Source organism: Petromyzon marinus, chromosome 15 (genome assembly GCF_048934315.1).
Source record: "Petromyzon marinus isolate PM22_M1 ecotype Great Lakes invasive population chromosome 15, UKy_Petmar_22M1.pri1.0, whole genome shotgun sequence".
In the NCBI taxonomy this organism is placed as follows: domain Eukaryota; kingdom Metazoa; phylum Chordata; class Hyperoartia; order Petromyzontiformes; family Petromyzontidae; genus Petromyzon; species Petromyzon marinus.
In genome coordinates, this window is record NC_133681.1 from 15926338 (window position 1) to 15945893 (window position 19556).

The following is a 19556-nucleotide window of genomic DNA, read 5'->3' on the forward strand; positions in this document are numbered from 1 at the left end:
TCGAGCGAGGGCAAAAGTTACGTGAGCGCCTCTTGGAAAACCAACATTTGAATGACATCCAAATTAGTAACTGCGTAATACAAAATTCCTTTAAAAACTTTGCAATTTAAGTGGTTAACGTTTCTATAGTTTTGTGTTTTGTTTTTGACACATTAACGTTTCATATAGTCACCACACGTCCCTCCTGATTTCAAAATACATTTTCAAAAAGTATCACCCGAACACGCCTGCTATCATCAAACCTTGGAAACTAGACATACGTGAGCCTGGATATTGCTTGTAACGGAAATAACCATGCATAAAACAGGTACTATATAGGCTGCTGTGGGACTAAAATGTATGGAGTGCATAACAATATAACGTGTACTGTACCATGCTCTCACATCTAAGCTCCCCACCTTCATCAACCCGTACTAACCAGCAAACCCTAAAGTCTGCAACATCTGGCATTTCCAAACACGATCCAATTGATGTGTTAACCAGGCTCAGACCTGCTTAGCAATCGTGATACGACGAGAGCAGGTAAATTCAGTGTGATTTGGCCATCCAGGTGCATGTGTGCAAAGACAAAGATCCCCTGTACAGCCTCTAACACTGTTGGGGCAAGTGGCGTTAGCGAGCACCCGTGAAGGCCGGCACGGCACACGAGGGGGTGGTGTGGCAATCACCACCCCCGGCTTCCTTTATCTCCCCAGCGCTAATGTTTTACACACTGCACCAGGAACTCATTTGAATGCTGAGTCGACCTCAGGGATCGATTCAGACAAACGTCACCAATGTTGGCCGTAAGCGAACGCCGTTTCGCTGGGTAGCGCAGCGCAGAAAGCCAACCACCCGCATTGGCGCCCCCCTCCCCCCACCACGTGTGCACGGTTTGCGCGTACACACACGCACGCACGCACCTCCTTGGTGACAGTGTCGGAGAGGGAGGTCTGTTCTCGGGGCGTGATGGTGGAAGAGTGGAACTTCTCCACCCACAGTCGGTAGTTCTGAAGGTGGTCTTCGTAATCCTGCACGCAATGCGGGGCAACGGGGGAAGAGACTCGCCTGAGCGCTTGAGTGACAAAAATCCATTTGACGATTCACACCGGCGCACAAAACTAACTGGGGATAAGACACGCAGCAACATTACCACCATCCTGTAGCACTAAAGAGACACGCAGCAACATTACCACCATCCTGTAACACTAATGCCCATCTGTGGTCATCCTTGCAGCAGCGGCTTTTGGCTAGCCATCAAACAAAACGGTCCCTACATCGTGCGCTTTCAGATGTGCTTCTGTGGCCGTCTGGAAGGTTCTTCCTTCCGATATTAGGAAGCCACTGGAGCTATGCAAGTTTAAATATAGATTGAAAACTAATTTCTTTAGAACTAATTTTTGTGTTTTGTTTGTTGTCCTTGCTCCGCACCTCCGATTATCACGGTTGGCTGCGTAAAATATGAAAGAAGTTCAATATACATACACCTGCAGACTCGTTCTGCAATCGCCTTGCATGACATAGGGACAGCTGCCACCCGGGGTCCCCCTTGGTTGGACTACAGCCAGGGCAGTGGAATTGTTGACATGAGAAGTGACGTAATGCATGTTGACTTGGTGAGCTATTTAGGCAGCCTATACATTCCCGATCCTTAGATTTCATTGCTCCGAGACAATCTCATACTGTATTCATAGTCTTGGTTCTTTCATACCTCATACTGACACATACCCTGCCAACCATTGCAGACATAATAAAGCAAACCCACGTAATCCAAGACTTCAACGTTAACATCGCAAATGATCATATTGCATGACTGAAACTTTGTTGTTTGAAGCCAAATACAGTAAAACCTTGGATTGCGAGCATAATTCGTTCCGGAAACATGTTTGTAATCCAAAGCACTCATATATCAGTTGTGATCACGTGACGCTCGGCAGACAAAGCGTATACAGTGAAGGAAAAAAAGTATTTGATCCCCTGCTGATTTTGTACGTTTGCCCACTGACAAAGAAATGATCAGTCAATAATTTTAATGGTAGGTTTATTTGAACAGTGAGAGACAGAATAACAACAACAAAATCCAGAAAAACGCATGTCAAAAATTGTATAAATTGATTTGCATTTTAATGAGGGAAATAACTATTTGACCCCCTCTCAATCAGAAAGATTTCTGGCTCCCAGGTGTCTTTTATACAGGTAACGAGCTGAGATTAGGAGCACTCCCTTTAAGAGTGTGCTCCTAATCTCAGCTTGTTACCTGTATAAAAGATACCTGTCCACAGAAGCAAACAATCAGATTCCAAACTCTCCACCATGGCCAAGACCAAAGAGCTCTCCAAGGATGTCAGGGACAAAATTGTAGACCTACACAAGGCTGGAATGGGCTACAAGACCATTGCCAAGCAGCTTGGTGAGAAGGTGACAACAGTTGGTGCGATTATTCGCAAATGGAAAAAACACAAAAGAACTGTCAATCTCCCTCGGCCTGGGGCTCCATGCAAGATCTCACCTCGTGGAGTTGCAATGATCATGAAAACGGTGAGGAATCAGCCCAGAACTACACGGGAGGATCTTGTCAATGATCTCAAGGCAGCTGGGACCATAGTAACCAAGAAAACAATTGGTAACACACTACGCCGTGAAGGACTGAAATCCTGCAGCGCCCGCAAGGTCCCCCTGCTCAAGAAAGCACTTTTACATGCCCGTCTGAAGTTTGCCAATGAACATCTGAATGATTCAGAGGACAACTGGGTGAAAGTGGTGTGGTCACATGAGACCAAAATGGAGCTCTTTGGCATCAACTCAACTCGCCATGTTTGGAGGAGGAGGAATGCTGCCTATGACCCCAAGAAGAGCATCCCCACCATCAAACATGGAGGTGGAAACATTATGCTTTCAGGGTGTTTTTCTGCTAAGGGGACAGGACAACTTCACCCCATCAAACGGACGATGGATGGGGCCATGTACCGTCAAATCTTGGGTGAGAACCTCCTTCCCTCAGCCAGGGCATTGAAAATTGGTCGTGGATGGGTATTCCAGCATGACAACGACCCAAAACACATGGCCATGGGAACAAAGGAGTGGCTCCAGAAGAAGCACATTAAGGTCCTGGAGTGGCCTAGCCAGTCTCCAGACCTTAATCCCATAGAAAATCTGTGGAGGGAGCTGAAGGTTCGAGTTGCCAAACGTCAGCCTCGAAACCTTAATGACTTGGAGAAGATCTGCAAAGAGGAGTGGGACAAAATCCCTCCTGAGATGTGTGCAAACCTGGTGGCCAACTACAAGAAACGTCTGACCTCTGTGATTGCCAACAAGGGTTTTGCCACCAAGTACTAAGTCATGTTTTGCAGAGGGGTCAAATACCTATTTCCCTCAATAAAATGCAAATCAATTTATAACATTTTTGACATGCGTTTTTCTGGATTTTTTTGTTGTTATTCTGTCTCTCACTGTTCAAATAAACCTACCATTAAAATTATAGACTGATAATTTCTTTGTCAGTGGGCAAACGTACAAAATCAGCAGGGGATCAAATGCTTTTTTCCCTCACTGTACGTACACTACTCGTATTGCAAGACCTCGCTCGTTTATCAAATTAATATTTATTTAATTTTTTTGCTCGTCTTGCAAAACACTCGCAGACCAAGTTACTCGCAATCCAAGGTTTTACTGTACAATGGGATGATGCCGTTAAGTAGCAAGTAGCAATGTGACCGATGTGTTCCCAATTAAAGATAAAGCATGCTTCTAATGTTCATGCCCTATATTACAGGCCACAGGTCTACAATTGTTTGTTTTTAAGGACATGGGAACGTAATACCATCATACATGAGTATGGAACATTTGATGTGAAAACCACATTCCGAGCTGATGACAGTTGCACAATATATATAAAAAAAATACTTTTAAACTAAACTTTTTTTTTATTTTACCAGGTAAGGCCCACTGAGCTATATACCCTTTTTCAGAAGCGCCTTGGCCACAAATTATAATTAAACAAAGTGGCTTATTACGTGGAAACCGGGAAACTCCAAATATCCATAGTTGAGGTTTTTTTTTTTGGGTTAGAGCATGTAAATATAAATGTGTCGTTAAACCCGCCACCACCCGACACAGCCAATTAGTAAGGTTTGTCACATAAACCAATCATGTCAATTCGTTACTCGTACAGCACATCGGTGTGTTGGATGGTAAACCCACAACATCTACAATTTTAGTACTACGTTTCGCCCGTAATTACAACCAGCAAAATCAGGCGACGGCCAGATTTGTGGATAAATCCTCCTGTTTCATTCTTAAATAATATAGACATCAGGGTCGGGATCGAGCCCATGACCTCCTGCATACCAGGCGAGGTAGTTAACATCTCGACACCGCGGCGCCCCAGACGCAAGCAATAGCCTTGACAGACAAGGTCGCGGCAGACGTACCTTCACCATGTCCACACAGCGCTCTGAGAATTCACGACAATCGTCGACTTTGGGCTTGTTGACTTCAATTTCGCTCACCAATATCTGCATCGATGCCATAAGAAAAAAAGCCATGTGAAAATCCTTCAAAGAATGAGCGGGGACATTTTACATCACATCAGTGTTATTGTGACGATTCAATAAGACATATATATAGGGATCTATAGATAAAATACTTATCATTGTTGCAGATAGTTCATTGGAACTTATACTTAAATTCTTGTGAATATTTTGTATCTAAGTGATATAAGATTTATATCATGAGCAAGGCAACCAGTATTTGCCAGGTAGATTTGAGAATAGTACAAATAATAATATCTGTCCCTCCACATAAAAACAGTAATGTATCTGGAAGTTCACCAGCACTGGATCAAGAAGGCCAAAGCCTGCTAATGAAACAACGAATGTCAAAACCAGTGATGAGTTTTGTCACTGCTGAGGTTATGCAGGTAAACATTATAATTTGTCCACCTTTTTTCTTGATGTGGGAGAAATGCTAATAACATGCCATGGTTTCGGTTACACTCAGACATACTAACTTTTTTATCCATGCCAGGATGATGGAGGTAAATCATTCAGTTCCATTCACGTGTCAAACGGCCGATTAATTCCATGAATGAGCTCTATAAAATAATTGTACCTTCAAAATTACACGCAAGATGTATAATTTAGATGATTTTGACATTTTAACCTGGAGGTTAATTTGTGATTGCTACTGGGCGGGACTGGGATGACATCTACTGCAGCTGAGGTATTTAACTTTCAGAATGAGAACATTGCACTTACACTGGAGGAATCCGATGAGCTACAACGCTCTTTTTACACAGATATCCAGTCGGGCGGGTAAGAACATGACAACAACAAAACAACACAACGACATTTTGCAACGCGAAGACCGCCGTCTCTTCCGCTCGGAAAGTTGCCGAGCACATGGAGCGAACCGTCGGACGTCGTGGCAAACGCACCGGCCCGGCGTAACCCGAGAACGCTTCGGGCAGCCCGTAGAGGCCATCCACACGGGGGGGGTGAAAAACCCCCACACGCGGCCGCTCACACCTTCTGCTGCGTGAGCTGCTCCGTGAGCTCTTGGCTGTTGGACGGCTGAACGGCCTCCAGCTGCTGCTGCTTGACCAACGCGCCGTCCAGCCAGCCGTCCAGCCAGTTTCTGCTGTCGCGGTACGGCCGAATGAGGACGGTCAACTTCTCCATCTCCTTCAGCCTGTCAAGAGAGCAAGGGTTGTGCGGGCGCACAAGCCAGGGTTCGCTTTGTCTCGCAATATATATAATATACATTTTTGTTTCCCAGAATACTGCCGGGCTGGCGTGGAGTATGGATTATGGGTTTAAGGTATTGCCGACCCATAGTAATCCTACACTATTGCGCCCTAAATATTCCTAGAATTCTACGAACAGGTTCATATTATATTCATATTCTTAGCTCTTTCGGTAAAGTCACGTTGAAGGGAAACAATAAAATAATAAAATATATATAAAACAATTAAAATTATCACGACGTTTCGACCATAACACAAACGGTCGTCATCAGGTGTGAAAAAACCAACGTTGGTTACCAAGTTTTGTCACTGCTGAGGTTATGCAGGTAAACATTATAATTTGTCCACCTTTTTTCTTGATGTGGGAGAAATGCTAATAACATGCCATGGTTTCGGTTACACTCAGACATACCAACTTTTTTATCCACGCCAGGATGATGGAGGTAAATCATTCAGTTCCATTCACGTGTCAAACGGCCGATTAATTCCATGAATGAGCTCTATAGAATTATTGTACCTTCAAAATTACACGCAAGATGTATAATTTAGATGATTTTGACATTTTAACCTGGAGGTTAATTTGATGTAAAAAAAACAACGTTGGTAACCAACGTTGGTTTTTTCACACCCGATGACGACCGTTTGTGTTATGGTCGAAACGTCGTGAGAATTTTTATTGTTATATATATTATGTTTTTATTGTTTCCCTTCAACGTGACTTTACCGAAAGAGCTAAGAATATGAATTACTGCAGTCACGAAAGCTTTAAATCAAGGTTCATATTACTCTTTGGTTCTTTCGGCAAAGTCGCGTAGGTATAAAATAAAATAAATGATGACGTTTCAATTGCAACACAAGCAATCATCATCAGGTGGGAAAACTACAGCAATTATTTTGTTTTGCTGAAGTGAGAGAGAGTTGCCGTGGTTGGAGGTTATAGAGGTAAGAAAGGGGGGAGGGGCAAGGGGTTCATATTAATTTGACGCATAAGCTCACACATTCTTGTCAGTGTGATTTTCGTTAGAAAAAGGAAAGAGGAATCTTATTTTTATTATTACTATTATCATGATTGTTTACCCAGGAACACATCACTGAGCATGAAGTCCTGTTATGTTTTCGGTGTAGGTAGTGATGATTGCTATGTAGATTCCAACTGAGTCATTTGTGGTTTAATTTGCTCAAGTGTGGCAAATGTAGAAAATAACACTGGCACACAATGGACTATTCTTGCGAAATAAATCACGCGATCTTTAACATTCACTGCGAAGCTGACGGCGTGCATTTTAGGGTCAATACGCAACGCTGCAGCATTAATCGTGGCGGCCGCTGAATTTGAACCGCGCGAACCTCTTGCAATGAGCGAGCCGTGTCGCGATGCGGCGGTGCCAAAATAACTCCCCAAACAGCATCCGTGGACAAGTTGTGGCGCGATATTAAGCACTTGACTCCAGTTACGCGAGTGTACAAACGACACCGCGTGAAGTCTTAGGATTTTTGTTGTTGTTGTAAACCGCTTTGCTTTTGACCCACGGCATGTGGCACAAACATCCAGGCAATATTGAAGCAAGTTATGAAAGCCAGCTAGGCTACATTTATTTTTTAAAGATTAACTGCTTTTGAAATACGCAATGCATCAATGGCATGTGACCATACTGTTTCATGGATAACATAGGTGACCCAGACGTCTACATCATTTACACCGTCTGCTGCAGTCACAAATTGTTAGCTGTTGCACAAGTTGAATAATAAAAACTATGAACACTTGTTGGTGGGCATGTCTATGCATCGCTTACAATCAGATACAATTATAAGCACCAGGTGTGTGTGGAGATTTAAAGATTATAACTTATTGTTGATGCACAGTTTTGTAATGTACTTACTAAACTGAGCTATATAACAGAAGGGACCTAGCCACAAATGATCGCCCAACAAAGGGGGTTATCATGTGGAAATTTATAGCAGGCAAATACTCGAAACGCATGATTCTAAATGTGGAGGGAAAAACCGGAGGACCCAGATAAAAATCCACACGGTCATGGGGAGAGAGACACGCAAAATCCAAATATACAGCAGCAGGCGTCAGGGTGGGGATCGAACTCATAACCTCCTTATACCAGGCAAAGTATGTATGTTGAACTTTTTTCTCACCATTCGTAGCCAAGCATGCTAATCGGAGGTGCAGGAGGTAGTTACATCTTACAACCTAAGCTATGCCCCTGAAATTATTCTGTTCACCCCGCCTACATAAATGAACATTCCCTATTAGTCATCAGTAGTTGGTTTGTGTGTGTGCGTTTACTTAATATAATTTCCCCCCAATAATTTTACTCCAATTGCGTAATCAGTTTGATTCGCCCTGCATGGCAGAAAATATCACGCAGATGGAAATGGCAGAAAAATCAATGGTTTTTAGCTGTAATTTACCCAAGTTAAATAAAAATTCAAACTTAATGTTTGCTTCCCCGAGGTCGATTCATCCTCAAAATGAGATACCCGGTGTAATGTGTACACATCGCCACTGGGGGAAGACAAAGGCGGCCGAGTGTGGTGCTGGCCACCCACCCCCTCGTGCGCCGTGCCGGCCTTCATAGGTGTTATTCGCGAATAGCACTTGCCCCAACAGTCTGTTAAGGCTATACGGAGAAATCTTTGTGTTTTCTTGCAGTCATTGGTGATTGGGCTGTGACCATGCATGCACTGGACTCGAGCGCCGGGATAAATCAGAATGGGCGACTGCAACCCAGAGTCAAAGCCAAGTTCTCAATGAGCCCTGGGGACAGGGCTTGTGTGCACTGCTAAATGAACAAATATTTACATCATGGGACCTTCTTTGCCAGTACCAAAATATGAGAATAGGTTTTCCCCTTTTTTCTGGCAACAAAACAGGTGTTAAGATGTTCAAACACCAAAATGAAACCTTTTACAAGCTAATTCATATGTTAATTACCGCCCACACAGCTTAAAAGGCACGGTCCATGCTTGGCAGTGTTCACTCAAGCGCTGTCTTCTGGACAGTCCTGTTTCTTCACCTGAAGAAGGCTACTTGTGTTGTGGCCGAAACGTCGTGAGAATTTTTTATTTTATTATGTTTTATTTTTATTATTTTATTTCCATTCTACGTGACTTTACCGAAAGAACCAAGAAAATGAATCCCTGCAGTCACGAAAGCTTTAAATCGAAACTTTTACAAGGAATCATGTCTGCATTAACCACAATACTTGTGGTCAGAATGCAAACAAAAAATATACTCTGATAACATATGGATTGTCTTTTAAACTGATTGGTCCACACCAGAGCCTAGTCACACACCGTTTGAGACTAGGCTCGAAAGAAAGCTGTCTCTGGTGACAGGGTGCATATAGTTCGCCCCCTCATTTTTGCACGGCTTTCGAAAACCAACCGACGGAACGTTATAGGCGTATGTGTGTTGAATTTGGGGGCTCCATTTTATGGCATCGGGAGTTTGCGGTTGATCAGTCGTCGATGACCGAGGAGAGGTCGGATGTTGAGTTTTAACGTAAAACCAAGGGAGGGCACTTTTTTTTTTTATCTCGGAGGGAGATTCTGGCGTAACCCTTTCGCAAATCGTTCGGGGGAGAAACAAACAACCAACGTTAAAACGGAGCCAGCGTTTTTTTTTTTCCCGCAGACGTTAGCACACACCGCCGCTGCACTGATGAACCCAACGATTTGAATTACCGGAACATGGCCAACATCAGTGGCAAACTCACATCCGAAAAAAAATATCTGTAAATGATGATAAAACCATCACGACAGAAACACACTCAAGCGGTTGACATCTGTGACCAGCCTTGGAGCGGACCACCTTTCGCAGATCCACACTGCCCACGTGTGGTGAAGTATGGTCAAACAAACCCCCCCCCCTCCCCATGAGCAAAAGGCACGGTGAAGCCTTCGCCCAGCAGTTTATTTACAAAGGGCTATAAATTATTGTTATTGTGTATATATATTTAAATGATGTCTGAACATTTTATCCATGTACACGTGTATAAACTGTGTGATTTTTATATGAACTCTATATTTTATGAAAACTCTACAATAATGTTACTGGCCAACATTCAATAAACTAATTTCTAACACAGGTCGAACAATGCACCCATATTTTGCAGTGAAAATGTTATCAGTGTACATGTTAACTCCACAAGCACTACGATGCTTGTGTTAACTCGAAACTTCAAATAAACTCTGTAAGGATGCTACTATTTACCTTTGAACGCGGGTCGCCACTGCAAAACACATTATGCAATTACAACAGGCAGGCATTTGAAGCAGCGTGCTAATTTGACTTAACCCGACAGAGAGCGCACATGGGAACCGGAGCTCTGAATGCCCCCACCTCACCTCCACACCCCCCAACCCCCTACCCACCCCCCTCCCTCAACTGTCTGACACATATGCCAACGTACTCATTTTGAAAGGAAAAGCGCTCTGGGACACTGAGTACACAGCATTAAACATGTCAGGAGGAGCAGTCGCATGCTCATCGTTGAAGCGTCAAGTCAACAGACGACCGCACACTCACTCACGCTCACTCCCACGTTGCACTCCCAGCCCCCTGGCGAGGGAACAAGTGCAGACAAGAGAGACCGTCTCGCTCAACCGCTACCCTTTTATAATTAAAAATATTTTACTCTTCTTATAACATTGCAGTCGCGTTGGGTGAAGGTGCCATTCAATACTTGGGTGTCACGGTGGAGAGATGGAAACTACCTCGCCTGATATACAGGAGGTCGTGGGTTCGATCCCGACCCTGACACCTGTAAATTTGGAGATTGCATGTCTCTCTCTCCCCGTGGTCGTGTGGATTTTTCTCCGGGTCCTCCGGTTTTTCCCTCCACATTTAGAAACATGCGTTTAGAGTATTTGGCTGTTATGAACGTCCACGTGATAAGCCACTTCGTTGGGCGATAATTTGTGGCCATTGCTCGGTGCGCCTTACCTGGTAAAATTAAAAAAATGTTCATTGGTTATAGGGTTTTATTCAAGACGGGAGAATGAACGTCTACAGGTAAAATTGTAACACGAAAGTAAAAATGGCATCATTTGATTTGAATGAAGATCGAGTGAATCGCCGCGACGAAGTTAACGATCAGTCTCGTTTGAAAGCTCCCGGCAGGCGTGTTAATTCAGAAGGTCCTCAAGAACATTTGCTGGGTTAACAATTGCATAGATTTTTTTGCGGAATTGACCGGAAGACAATTAATTAAGATAATTATTCAATTTACAAAATCAGTCAATAAATCTTTTAACCATGAGCATTGTGTACACTCGCTGTACGTACACAATGTACAAAGAAAAAAATGCACCTGTTGGTCGGTTAATTACGAAGTCGTATCTTTAATTGCAAAAAAAATAACATAACATGTCCGTTGAGTTATTCGTGAAATATAAAAACAGTAACCTATTATGAAATTAATTGCAAGAGCAAGTTACAGTCACGTCAAAACGAGTCAAGTCTAGTCCAGCTAGAAGAAGATACTCGTGCTAAAACAAGCACAAATTCAGCAATGGCATCACAGCCTTTCCCCCCAAAAAAGACAAAGATCCCCCGTATAGCCTGAACAGACTGTTGGGGAAAGTGCTGTTAAAGACCACCCATGAAGGCCAGAACGGCACACGAGGGGGTGGGTGGCCAGCACCACGCCCGGCCGCCTTTGTCTCCCCAGTAGCGATGTTTATACACCACACCAGGCACTCATTTAAGGCTGAGTGGACCTAGGGGAGGTCCAGGACCGATTCAGACAATCGTCACTGATTTTGGCCATAAATCGAACCTGGGTCGCCAAGTTCGTAGCGCAGCGCGCTAACCGCTCCACTACCACTCTCCACAGCCTTTCCCCACACACACACACGCAGGGACGGAGCCAGGATTTCAGCCCGGGGTGACATTCAACAAATGTTAATTTCAAGAATGATTTAGAGAGTCAGGCTGTTGAACTAGACGCCATCGGTTGGCGACACACTCTGACAATGCAGTTGCACGGAGTCCGCCAGACCAAGTGTCGTACACTTATACGCAGAATGTCACCCCTGTCACCCCCCCTGGTTCCGCCCCTGCACACACACACGGGAATGTGGGAGCTCGAGGAGAATGCACGACAGACAAAAAGCACGTCCTATTACTCATTCTCTTTGTGCGTTTCACACTTGCTTCAAATTAATTTAACATTCCTGTGTCAGTGTGCCCCCCCCCTGACTCTGAGCTTTCGAAGACCCCACTCCCCCCCCCCCCCGCTTTAAACAAGTTCACGATACAGGGCTGGTCTCTTCGTCTCCGTCTCTTCTCGATCTGCGTCCGAGCCGCCACGGCGACAACCGCCGAGCTGTGCCGCGTTTGTGCCGCTCGTCGCGGACGTTTGCAAATTCGAGCCACCCCCACCCTGGGCCACCCCGGTTAATACTGCGGGTGCTTGCGTCGCAAATACATTGCCGTCCGCATCGCAGCGAGACAGTGAAGATCCCAAGTGGCGTAATTCGCGCGAAGGAGTAGGCCCCCACGTGCCGGCGTCACGGTCAAAATATTTGTCAAATTACTCGCAAATTACTTGATTGGAAAATATCCAAGACAAATATCACCCTGCTGACTAATTTCCCACTCGCAGACTGGTGCTGCGTTAGCTTGTGCCACACAGGGACAGCTGCCATAAGGAGGTCCCTCCCCATCAAACTACTACTATTAAAATAATCTGTGCCTTAAGTTTCATGGTTGGCTCCTGGCCTGGTTCCTCTCCACCCCAACAATAACTCTGCTGCTGTTCGTGGCCGTGGGGCCACTGCCAACGAAACTAGCTGGGTAACTGGCTACACGGGATTTTCCACGTAAAAGAAAAAGGCATTGAATCGAATTGAAATGACGGACTAAGTTCGGAAGACGGACAATAGATAGCGACACCGAAGAGGAGGGGAAGTAAATACAGTTCACTTAAAATTGTTCGAACTTTTGAATTAGTGCTCCTATTCATGTAATTATTTCGCCAGAATATTAGTTAAATCCTAGGAGAACATGAAAAAAAACATTGCCTTTAGCGCTCTTTCGAGTCCAGCATTGTGAGACGAGTATGAAAATGGCAACCGGCTCTTATTTTACGTTGCAGAGCAACGTTTCTCTACCAGTACGTGTGGAGGAGAGGGGAGTGAAGAAAGAAAACCACCTAAAGCTGGGCACTGGAACGATTCAGACGAGGGTCGACGTACGGCGCTTTACGAGGCTGGGGCATTTAAGCGCCTAGCACAGGGGCCGGCAACCAAAATAACCAAAAAGAGCTATTTTTTTATCGAATTCGGTACAAACCTCAAACTATACCAAGAGCCGCAATGCACGTGAATACATAAACACATGCGTACAGAAAGTCACGAAGCAGTCCGTAAAGAGGCCACATGCCGCTCCGGAGCCGCGGATTGACGACCCCCTGGCCCAACGGGACGCAAAAAACGCTCCAGCCCATTTACCTGAGGCCGATCTGAGCTTGCAGGCGCTGGCCACGCTCGTGCAGGGAGTGGGCGCGCTCCCCATAGGGACTGACATCCGGGTACTGCAGGCTGTGTTGCTGGTTCAGCTTTACGTTCACGGCCTCGGCACGCGGGAGCTCCTCCTGCATGCGGCGGAACAGCCGCTGCTTTTGCTCCAGCTCCGACTGCCATTGCTGTGGTAAAGAGACGAGGCGGGGGGGGGGCGATTACAAATGCCAGAGTCGAGAATTCTGGACGAATTTGCCCGGACTGTCCCCTATGCGCGTGTGTGTGTGTAGCTGTCAAGGCGCTGCGACACGCTCTGGGGCTCACAGTCTCCACCTGGGAGGGTGCAGCCGCAGGGCGACGGACGTACAGAGAGGGACGTTAGAGATTGTGAGCGTACAGGGTGGGATGGGTCACAGTGCAGTTTTGCTCCTCTTCCTCCTCCACCACGCTGGGTTAGGACGACGGGAGGTATGCACGCATGTTGAACTTCTTTCGCAAGTACGCAGCCTACCGTGCTAATCGGAGGCGCGGCCTACGGCACTGGGCGGAGGCCACATTAAAGAATAAGCGGTGAATTGGAGATGAAAAGGATGTCGTAGGTGTCCGGATACCCCAATACACGTTTAGACATGGCTAAGAGACACCAAGTTGTTTTATTTCAATTTACAAAAAATAATGGTAATATTGAGTCTGTGTTTATCTTTCATCAACAATGTGACTTAAACACTCATTGTGCTGACAACGGGACATTTACATACACAGCTAAGTATTGAGTCAGCAGCCATTAGTTGCTTAAATTTAATATAAATATAGTATAACACCTCTTATCTGTGACGAAGTTGGTGGTGGGGGGAGGGGGAACTTCACTCTAATCATATGCAGTTACCGCCACGAACCCCTCTGCTAGGAGGTGACCCTCCTCCCCGCCCCCTCCCCGACTCTAAGGTGACAGGAGCCACCGTGGCATTTCGATTATTTTGTTTATTTTGCTGCTATAAATGTCCACATGCTAAACCACTTTGTTGAGCTATCATTTGTGGCCAGGTCGCTTCTGTAAAAGAAGCTGATAGCTCGGTGGGCTTTACCTGGTAAGATACAAAAAAATAGTTTTATTTGTATAGATTTTTTTCTTGAAGTGACTTGTCTACCTTTCCTCTACTTTGCACTCTTATCGTGCTTTTGCATCGTTTACCTGCCCTATTACTGGACATCCGTGAGAAAAAAATAGCTTTACAGCCCATCGTATTCCTCCAGTACAAATAAACATTTCCGATTCTGATTAAGTAACGAGCGCGCGCCCCCACCTTGAGGAGCACGATGTAGGCCTGGATGCCCTGAGGGCTGCTCGCAGCCGTGTCCTCCTCCGCCAGCTTCACCTCGTACAGCTTCACGACGCTCTCCACGTCCTCCACGCTGCGCACGGTCGAATCCACCACCTTGAGGCTAGGGATCACGGGCAACAGACAAGCGGGCATTAAGCAGCTGCCACTTTACCGTGGTTCGCCAAGAGCTGTCTGTATCGTTGATCGCTTCCGAATAAGCGATATATGTGCTTCACCACGACGGTTAGTTCAGTTGGTGAAGGCGGGCCGCATAGATGTGGTTTAAAAATGGACAATAGAACAATTGACATTTCTGCACCACCTTTAGCTGCCCATAACATAGCACTGCAGCCTGTGGCACCTATTATGTACGAATGTATGTCGGTGCTTCTTTCGCACCGTACGTAGCCAAGCGCGCGCGGAGAGGCAACGGTTCGTGGCATGCTCCTCGTGAGTGACGCTGACCCGCATTACAATTAGGCTCCGTAAACAACGCAACGATTCATTGACGCGTCGTCGGGCGCGTAACGACGCGTTCGTCCGCCAATCGAACGTATCCCTGCGCTCACGATGCGTGCTACCAACTGTGCCGGTAAAAATCTTTTAGAATTTAAATTTGTATCCAAATGAATTGATCACAGTGGGGCGAATGGAGTGAATAGAACTGCACAAACAAGACAGTAGAAATGGGTCTCGCTTTGTCCGACACTCACCTCAACAGGGCACGCGCACACAAAGAGCAGTGGAAAAAGTGACGTCCAACAACTGGGTCATGGTCTGCTTTATAATGACCGTTGTTAGACTATCATGAACAGTGGCCGTCCTATGAACAGACTTGTCAACCACCAAAATCTGATTTCAGTTTGCGGAGAAAAATAAATCGTTTGAACATCAATACACTCTGATGGGAGCAGCAAAGATTACTATTTTTTTCTTGCTAAAGAATATCAACATACGCGTACACGGGCATCATTACGTGGCCATTAAAAGTATTTGCACATGGTCTTCTTGACGGCACGTAAAGTACTTGTGTCATCATCCTGTACAAATGCATCAGCTTGGCTGTGTGAGCACTGGAATCACGCGCGTGTGCGTGCGTGAGAACAAGAGATCCTTACTCCTCCATGCATTGAGCTGACAGCTCATGCAGCGGCTTGTACTTCTGCACCAGGCTGATGAAGTCATTGTGCTGAGCGATTGCCGGATTCTGGTTCAGAGCCTCCAGCTGTCCTCCCATGCCATCCAGGGACTGCATCAGGGCCTGCATAAAAAGCCCGGGTTTGTGGGCATCGGACATTCAATGTAAACAAATATTTGCTGGTAGTGAACTAAAATAAACTATTTTTTATTTCACCAGGTAAGGCTCACTGAGCTATATAGCTTTCTTTCAGTAGCGACCTGACCACAAAAGATAGCTCAAAGTTGCTTATCACATGCAAATTTTAAGCAGCCAATCAAAAAGAGACCAGATGACTCAATGAGCCACTCTGTCTACAGGAAAGTAACCGATACTGATGCCTACCTAAAACCTGATTCCCATCACCATCCATCCCAGAAGAATTCCCTCATCAAAATGCTACACCATAGAGCTCAATGTATCTCCGACCATGAACACCTGACCAGTGAACTCAAATACGTACACGAAGCTCTCAAGGCAAATGGATATTCTGACTACACAATCCGCAAAGCCATCATCCCAACCGTGAGGAAGGAGCCATCTAAAGATTCAATCAAAACCATCACCTTACCTTACATAGCAGGGATAACTGAAAAGATTTCCAAAATCTTGAACAAAAACAAGATCCAGGTCCGATTTAACACAGTGCATAAAATTCGTGACCTGATCCCATCTGTGAAGGACAAGATTCCTGAAATGCAATATCCCGGCGTCAACAGACTAAGCTGTATCTGCGGCAGCAGTTACATTGGGAAACCAAACGACATGTCTCGGACCATGTTCGTGAGCATGAAGAAGATCTGAAATACGGCAGGACCAATACCTCTGCCGTGGCTGATCATTACTTTAATGCGGATGGCTCACGTGAAATTGATTTCTCTAAGACGATGGTACTTTGCAAGCCGACTGGCTATCAACAAAGATTCGTTCCCGAAGCCATCCATATATACAGACACAATTTCAACTGAGACGACAGTTTTAAACTCAGCAATCATTGGAAAGATATCATCAACCACTTTGGGTCATGACTTGATTTGTTTTCTTGTCCACCTCCACCGTCAGCAGTGTAGGTGTGTGGAGCGAGGTGCAATGCTTTGATTGGTGTAGACCTACTGGCGGTGTCGGAGTCTTCTCCTACATTAACATTAGCTGCCCCGCCCATCTCTAAACCGTTATAAACAGCTCTTTGATTGATGTAGACCTACTGGCGGTGTCCGAGCCCTCTCCTATATTAACATTAGCTGCCCCGCCCATCTCTAAACCTTAATAAACAGCTCTTTGATTGGCGTAGATCTACTACCGGTGTCAGAGCCCTCTCCTACATTAACATTAGCTGCCCCGCCCATCTCTAAACCTTTATAAACAGCTCTTTGATTGATGTAGACCTACTGGCGGTGTCCGAGCCTTCTCCTATATTAACATTAGCTGCCCCGCCCATCTCTAAGCCTTCATAAACAGCTCTTTGATTGGTGTAGACCAACTGCCGGTGTGGAGCCCTCTCCTACATTAACATTAGCTGCCCCGCCCATCTCTAAACCTTAATAAACAGCTCTTTGATTGGCGTAGATCTACTGCCGGTGTCAGAGCCCTCTCCTACATTAACATTAGCTGCCCCGCACATCTCTAAACCTTTATAAACAGCTTGCCCTCAGAGGCTAACTTCCCTGTTCCTGATGACGAATGCTTGTGTTGCGACCAAAACGTTGTTATATTTTTATTATTTGTATTCACTTTATTTTTATTTTATTATTGTATTGTTATTATTTTTTCTATCTACGTTACTTAACCGAAAGAACCATAGAATACAGCCAAATACTCTTAACGCATGTTTTTCTAAATGCGGAGGGAAAAACCAGAGTATCTGGAGAAAATCCACACGACCACGGAGATAACATGCAAACTCTAAATAAACAGGTGTCAGGGTAGGGATTGAACCCACAACCTCCTGTATATCAGGCGAGTCTTTAACATCTCGACACCGTGGCGCCACTTGACTCGCGTGCCATGCTTCTTTAATATAACAATCAGTACATTTGGTATCCATGCCATCCTTATAGCATGCAGGCAATCATGAAGCTGGTATGTTTAGCAGACGGATATAGTCTGAGCTGTTGCGGTTTCACGGTTACAGCACTCAATATGCATTCCAGAGTTCACCGGTCGAATTCGATCTCCCGGCACGGGAATTGAAACAACGAGGCAAGCGTCTTGTAAAAAAATGTTGATGCATTATAATGTATTTATTAACGAAAGTAATAACCGCGAATAATTAAATGCATGCTCACGAGACCTGGAAATAAGAAGCAGTTTGGTTGCCAGCTCCAGACTTAGGCGGGGTCTTCACATCAAGCATGAATCCACAAGTCTATGCCCATGAATACCCAAATGCCACCGCCAGCTCTGAGTAATGGTGTCCAAAGTAACGTAAATCACAGTCTTTCACCACGTCTTTCATGGTTAATAATTAATAGCATAAGTTATATATTAAAATAAAATCTTGTGGGAAAGAGAATGAAGCTCACGCATATTGAGGGCATCATTGTACATCGGTTTCATCTCAAGTTACGTACAGGGACTCCTCTACTTACGAACGAGTCAGGTTCTAGAGATCGTTTTTGTAAGACAATTTGTTCGTAAGTCCAACTTTACTCCTGTCGATTCCAACAATGTTGTACTACATTTACATTAAACATGGAGAATTGTTTTAAAAGTTGTATAATCGCCTGTAGATGTAGATGCCACTTTTTTAATGTTCTGCAAATGTAGATGCCACCACCGCCACCTATTGCGTAGCGGTTGAACTTACGACTCTCGGTCCAAACAGGCAACTGGACATACGGACCAGGTTTGTTTGTATCTCTGAAAGTTCGTAAGTCGAATGTTCGTAAGTAAAGGAGTCCCTGTACTCAAATGGGATGCTGCCTCGGTGTAAGGGTTCGCACACTGGACTTACGATCCAGAGGTCACCGGTTCGATTCCATCTCCTGGCGTGGCGGTTAAAACAAATGGGCGAGGTCCTTAATTGTCCCCCTCACCCACTGTCCACCGGCCGCTATAAATGGGTACGTTGGTCATTCGGTAGATCGTGTGTGGTTGGGTAAAGTGTGGGTACTCCCAAATCTTACGACACGTCTGGCCAGCGTGGAAGAGCAGCCTATTTATTTTTGTTTTAGTTTGTTGTCCTTCCCTGCACCTCCGATTAGCACGGTTGGCTACGTAGGGTGCGAAAGAAGTTGAACATGCATACAAAATATCCTTCAGAGAAGCACGCTGGAGCTCCCATGCGTGAAAACACTTCCACCAACAGTGGTACGTGCGAAGCAATTCCCACGCTTCACCTGTGCCCGTGTATTCCTTTTTCATTTGTACCCTTTCAACAACTGTGAATTACCTGATTCACACAGGACCCAAAAGAGGTGCTGATACATCGACTTCAGCAATCGAGGCGTTGGCAAAAGGTAACGTGCAGGTTGTTTTTTTGCGCGCGAAATTACGTCTCACCTGCAGGTTATTCAGACGATCCTCGCTGTCTTGGATCGGGTTCTGAACCTTGAGTGGTGTCTGTATGATATTCCACAGGGAGTCCTCCCAGTTGCCAATGAGCAGCACCAACTTGCGCAGTCTGGCCTCATCTGCCTCATTGCTCCCGTCTTCACAAGAACACAAACGACATTGGAGCTATGCACTTTAAAATCTAGATTGAGAACGAATTTCTTTCGAACTGCTTCTTGTGTTTAGTTTGTTGTCCTTTCCGGCACCTCCGAGTAGCACGGTTGGCTACGCACGGTGCAAAAGAAGTTCAACATACATACATACAACCAACCAATCATGCACCAATGCAATTGATTGTTTTTAT

The 19556-nt window shown here is 45.2% G+C and overlaps 1 protein-coding gene across 2 annotated transcripts in view; it reads right to left on the bottom strand.

Moving 5' to 3' along the window:
• Positions 1–19556, bottom strand: part of LOC116942725 (uncharacterized) — a 109192-nt gene that overhangs the window by 51053 nt on the left and 38583 nt on the right. For both annotated transcript variants that reach the window (XM_032955011.2, XM_032955010.2), the window contains exons 16-22: positions 19202–19350; positions 15642–15784; positions 14506–14644; positions 13193–13386; positions 5505–5667; positions 4410–4493; positions 903–1010 (exon numbers count right to left, since the gene is read on the bottom strand). In XM_032955011.2, the coding sequence (XP_032810902.1) occupies positions 903–1010; positions 4410–4493; positions 5505–5667; positions 13193–13386; positions 14506–14644; positions 15642–15784; positions 19202–19350 (980 nt within the window). The remainder of the gene's footprint in view (positions 1–902; positions 1011–4409; positions 4494–5504; positions 5668–13192; positions 13387–14505; positions 14645–15641; positions 15785–19201; positions 19351–19556) is intronic.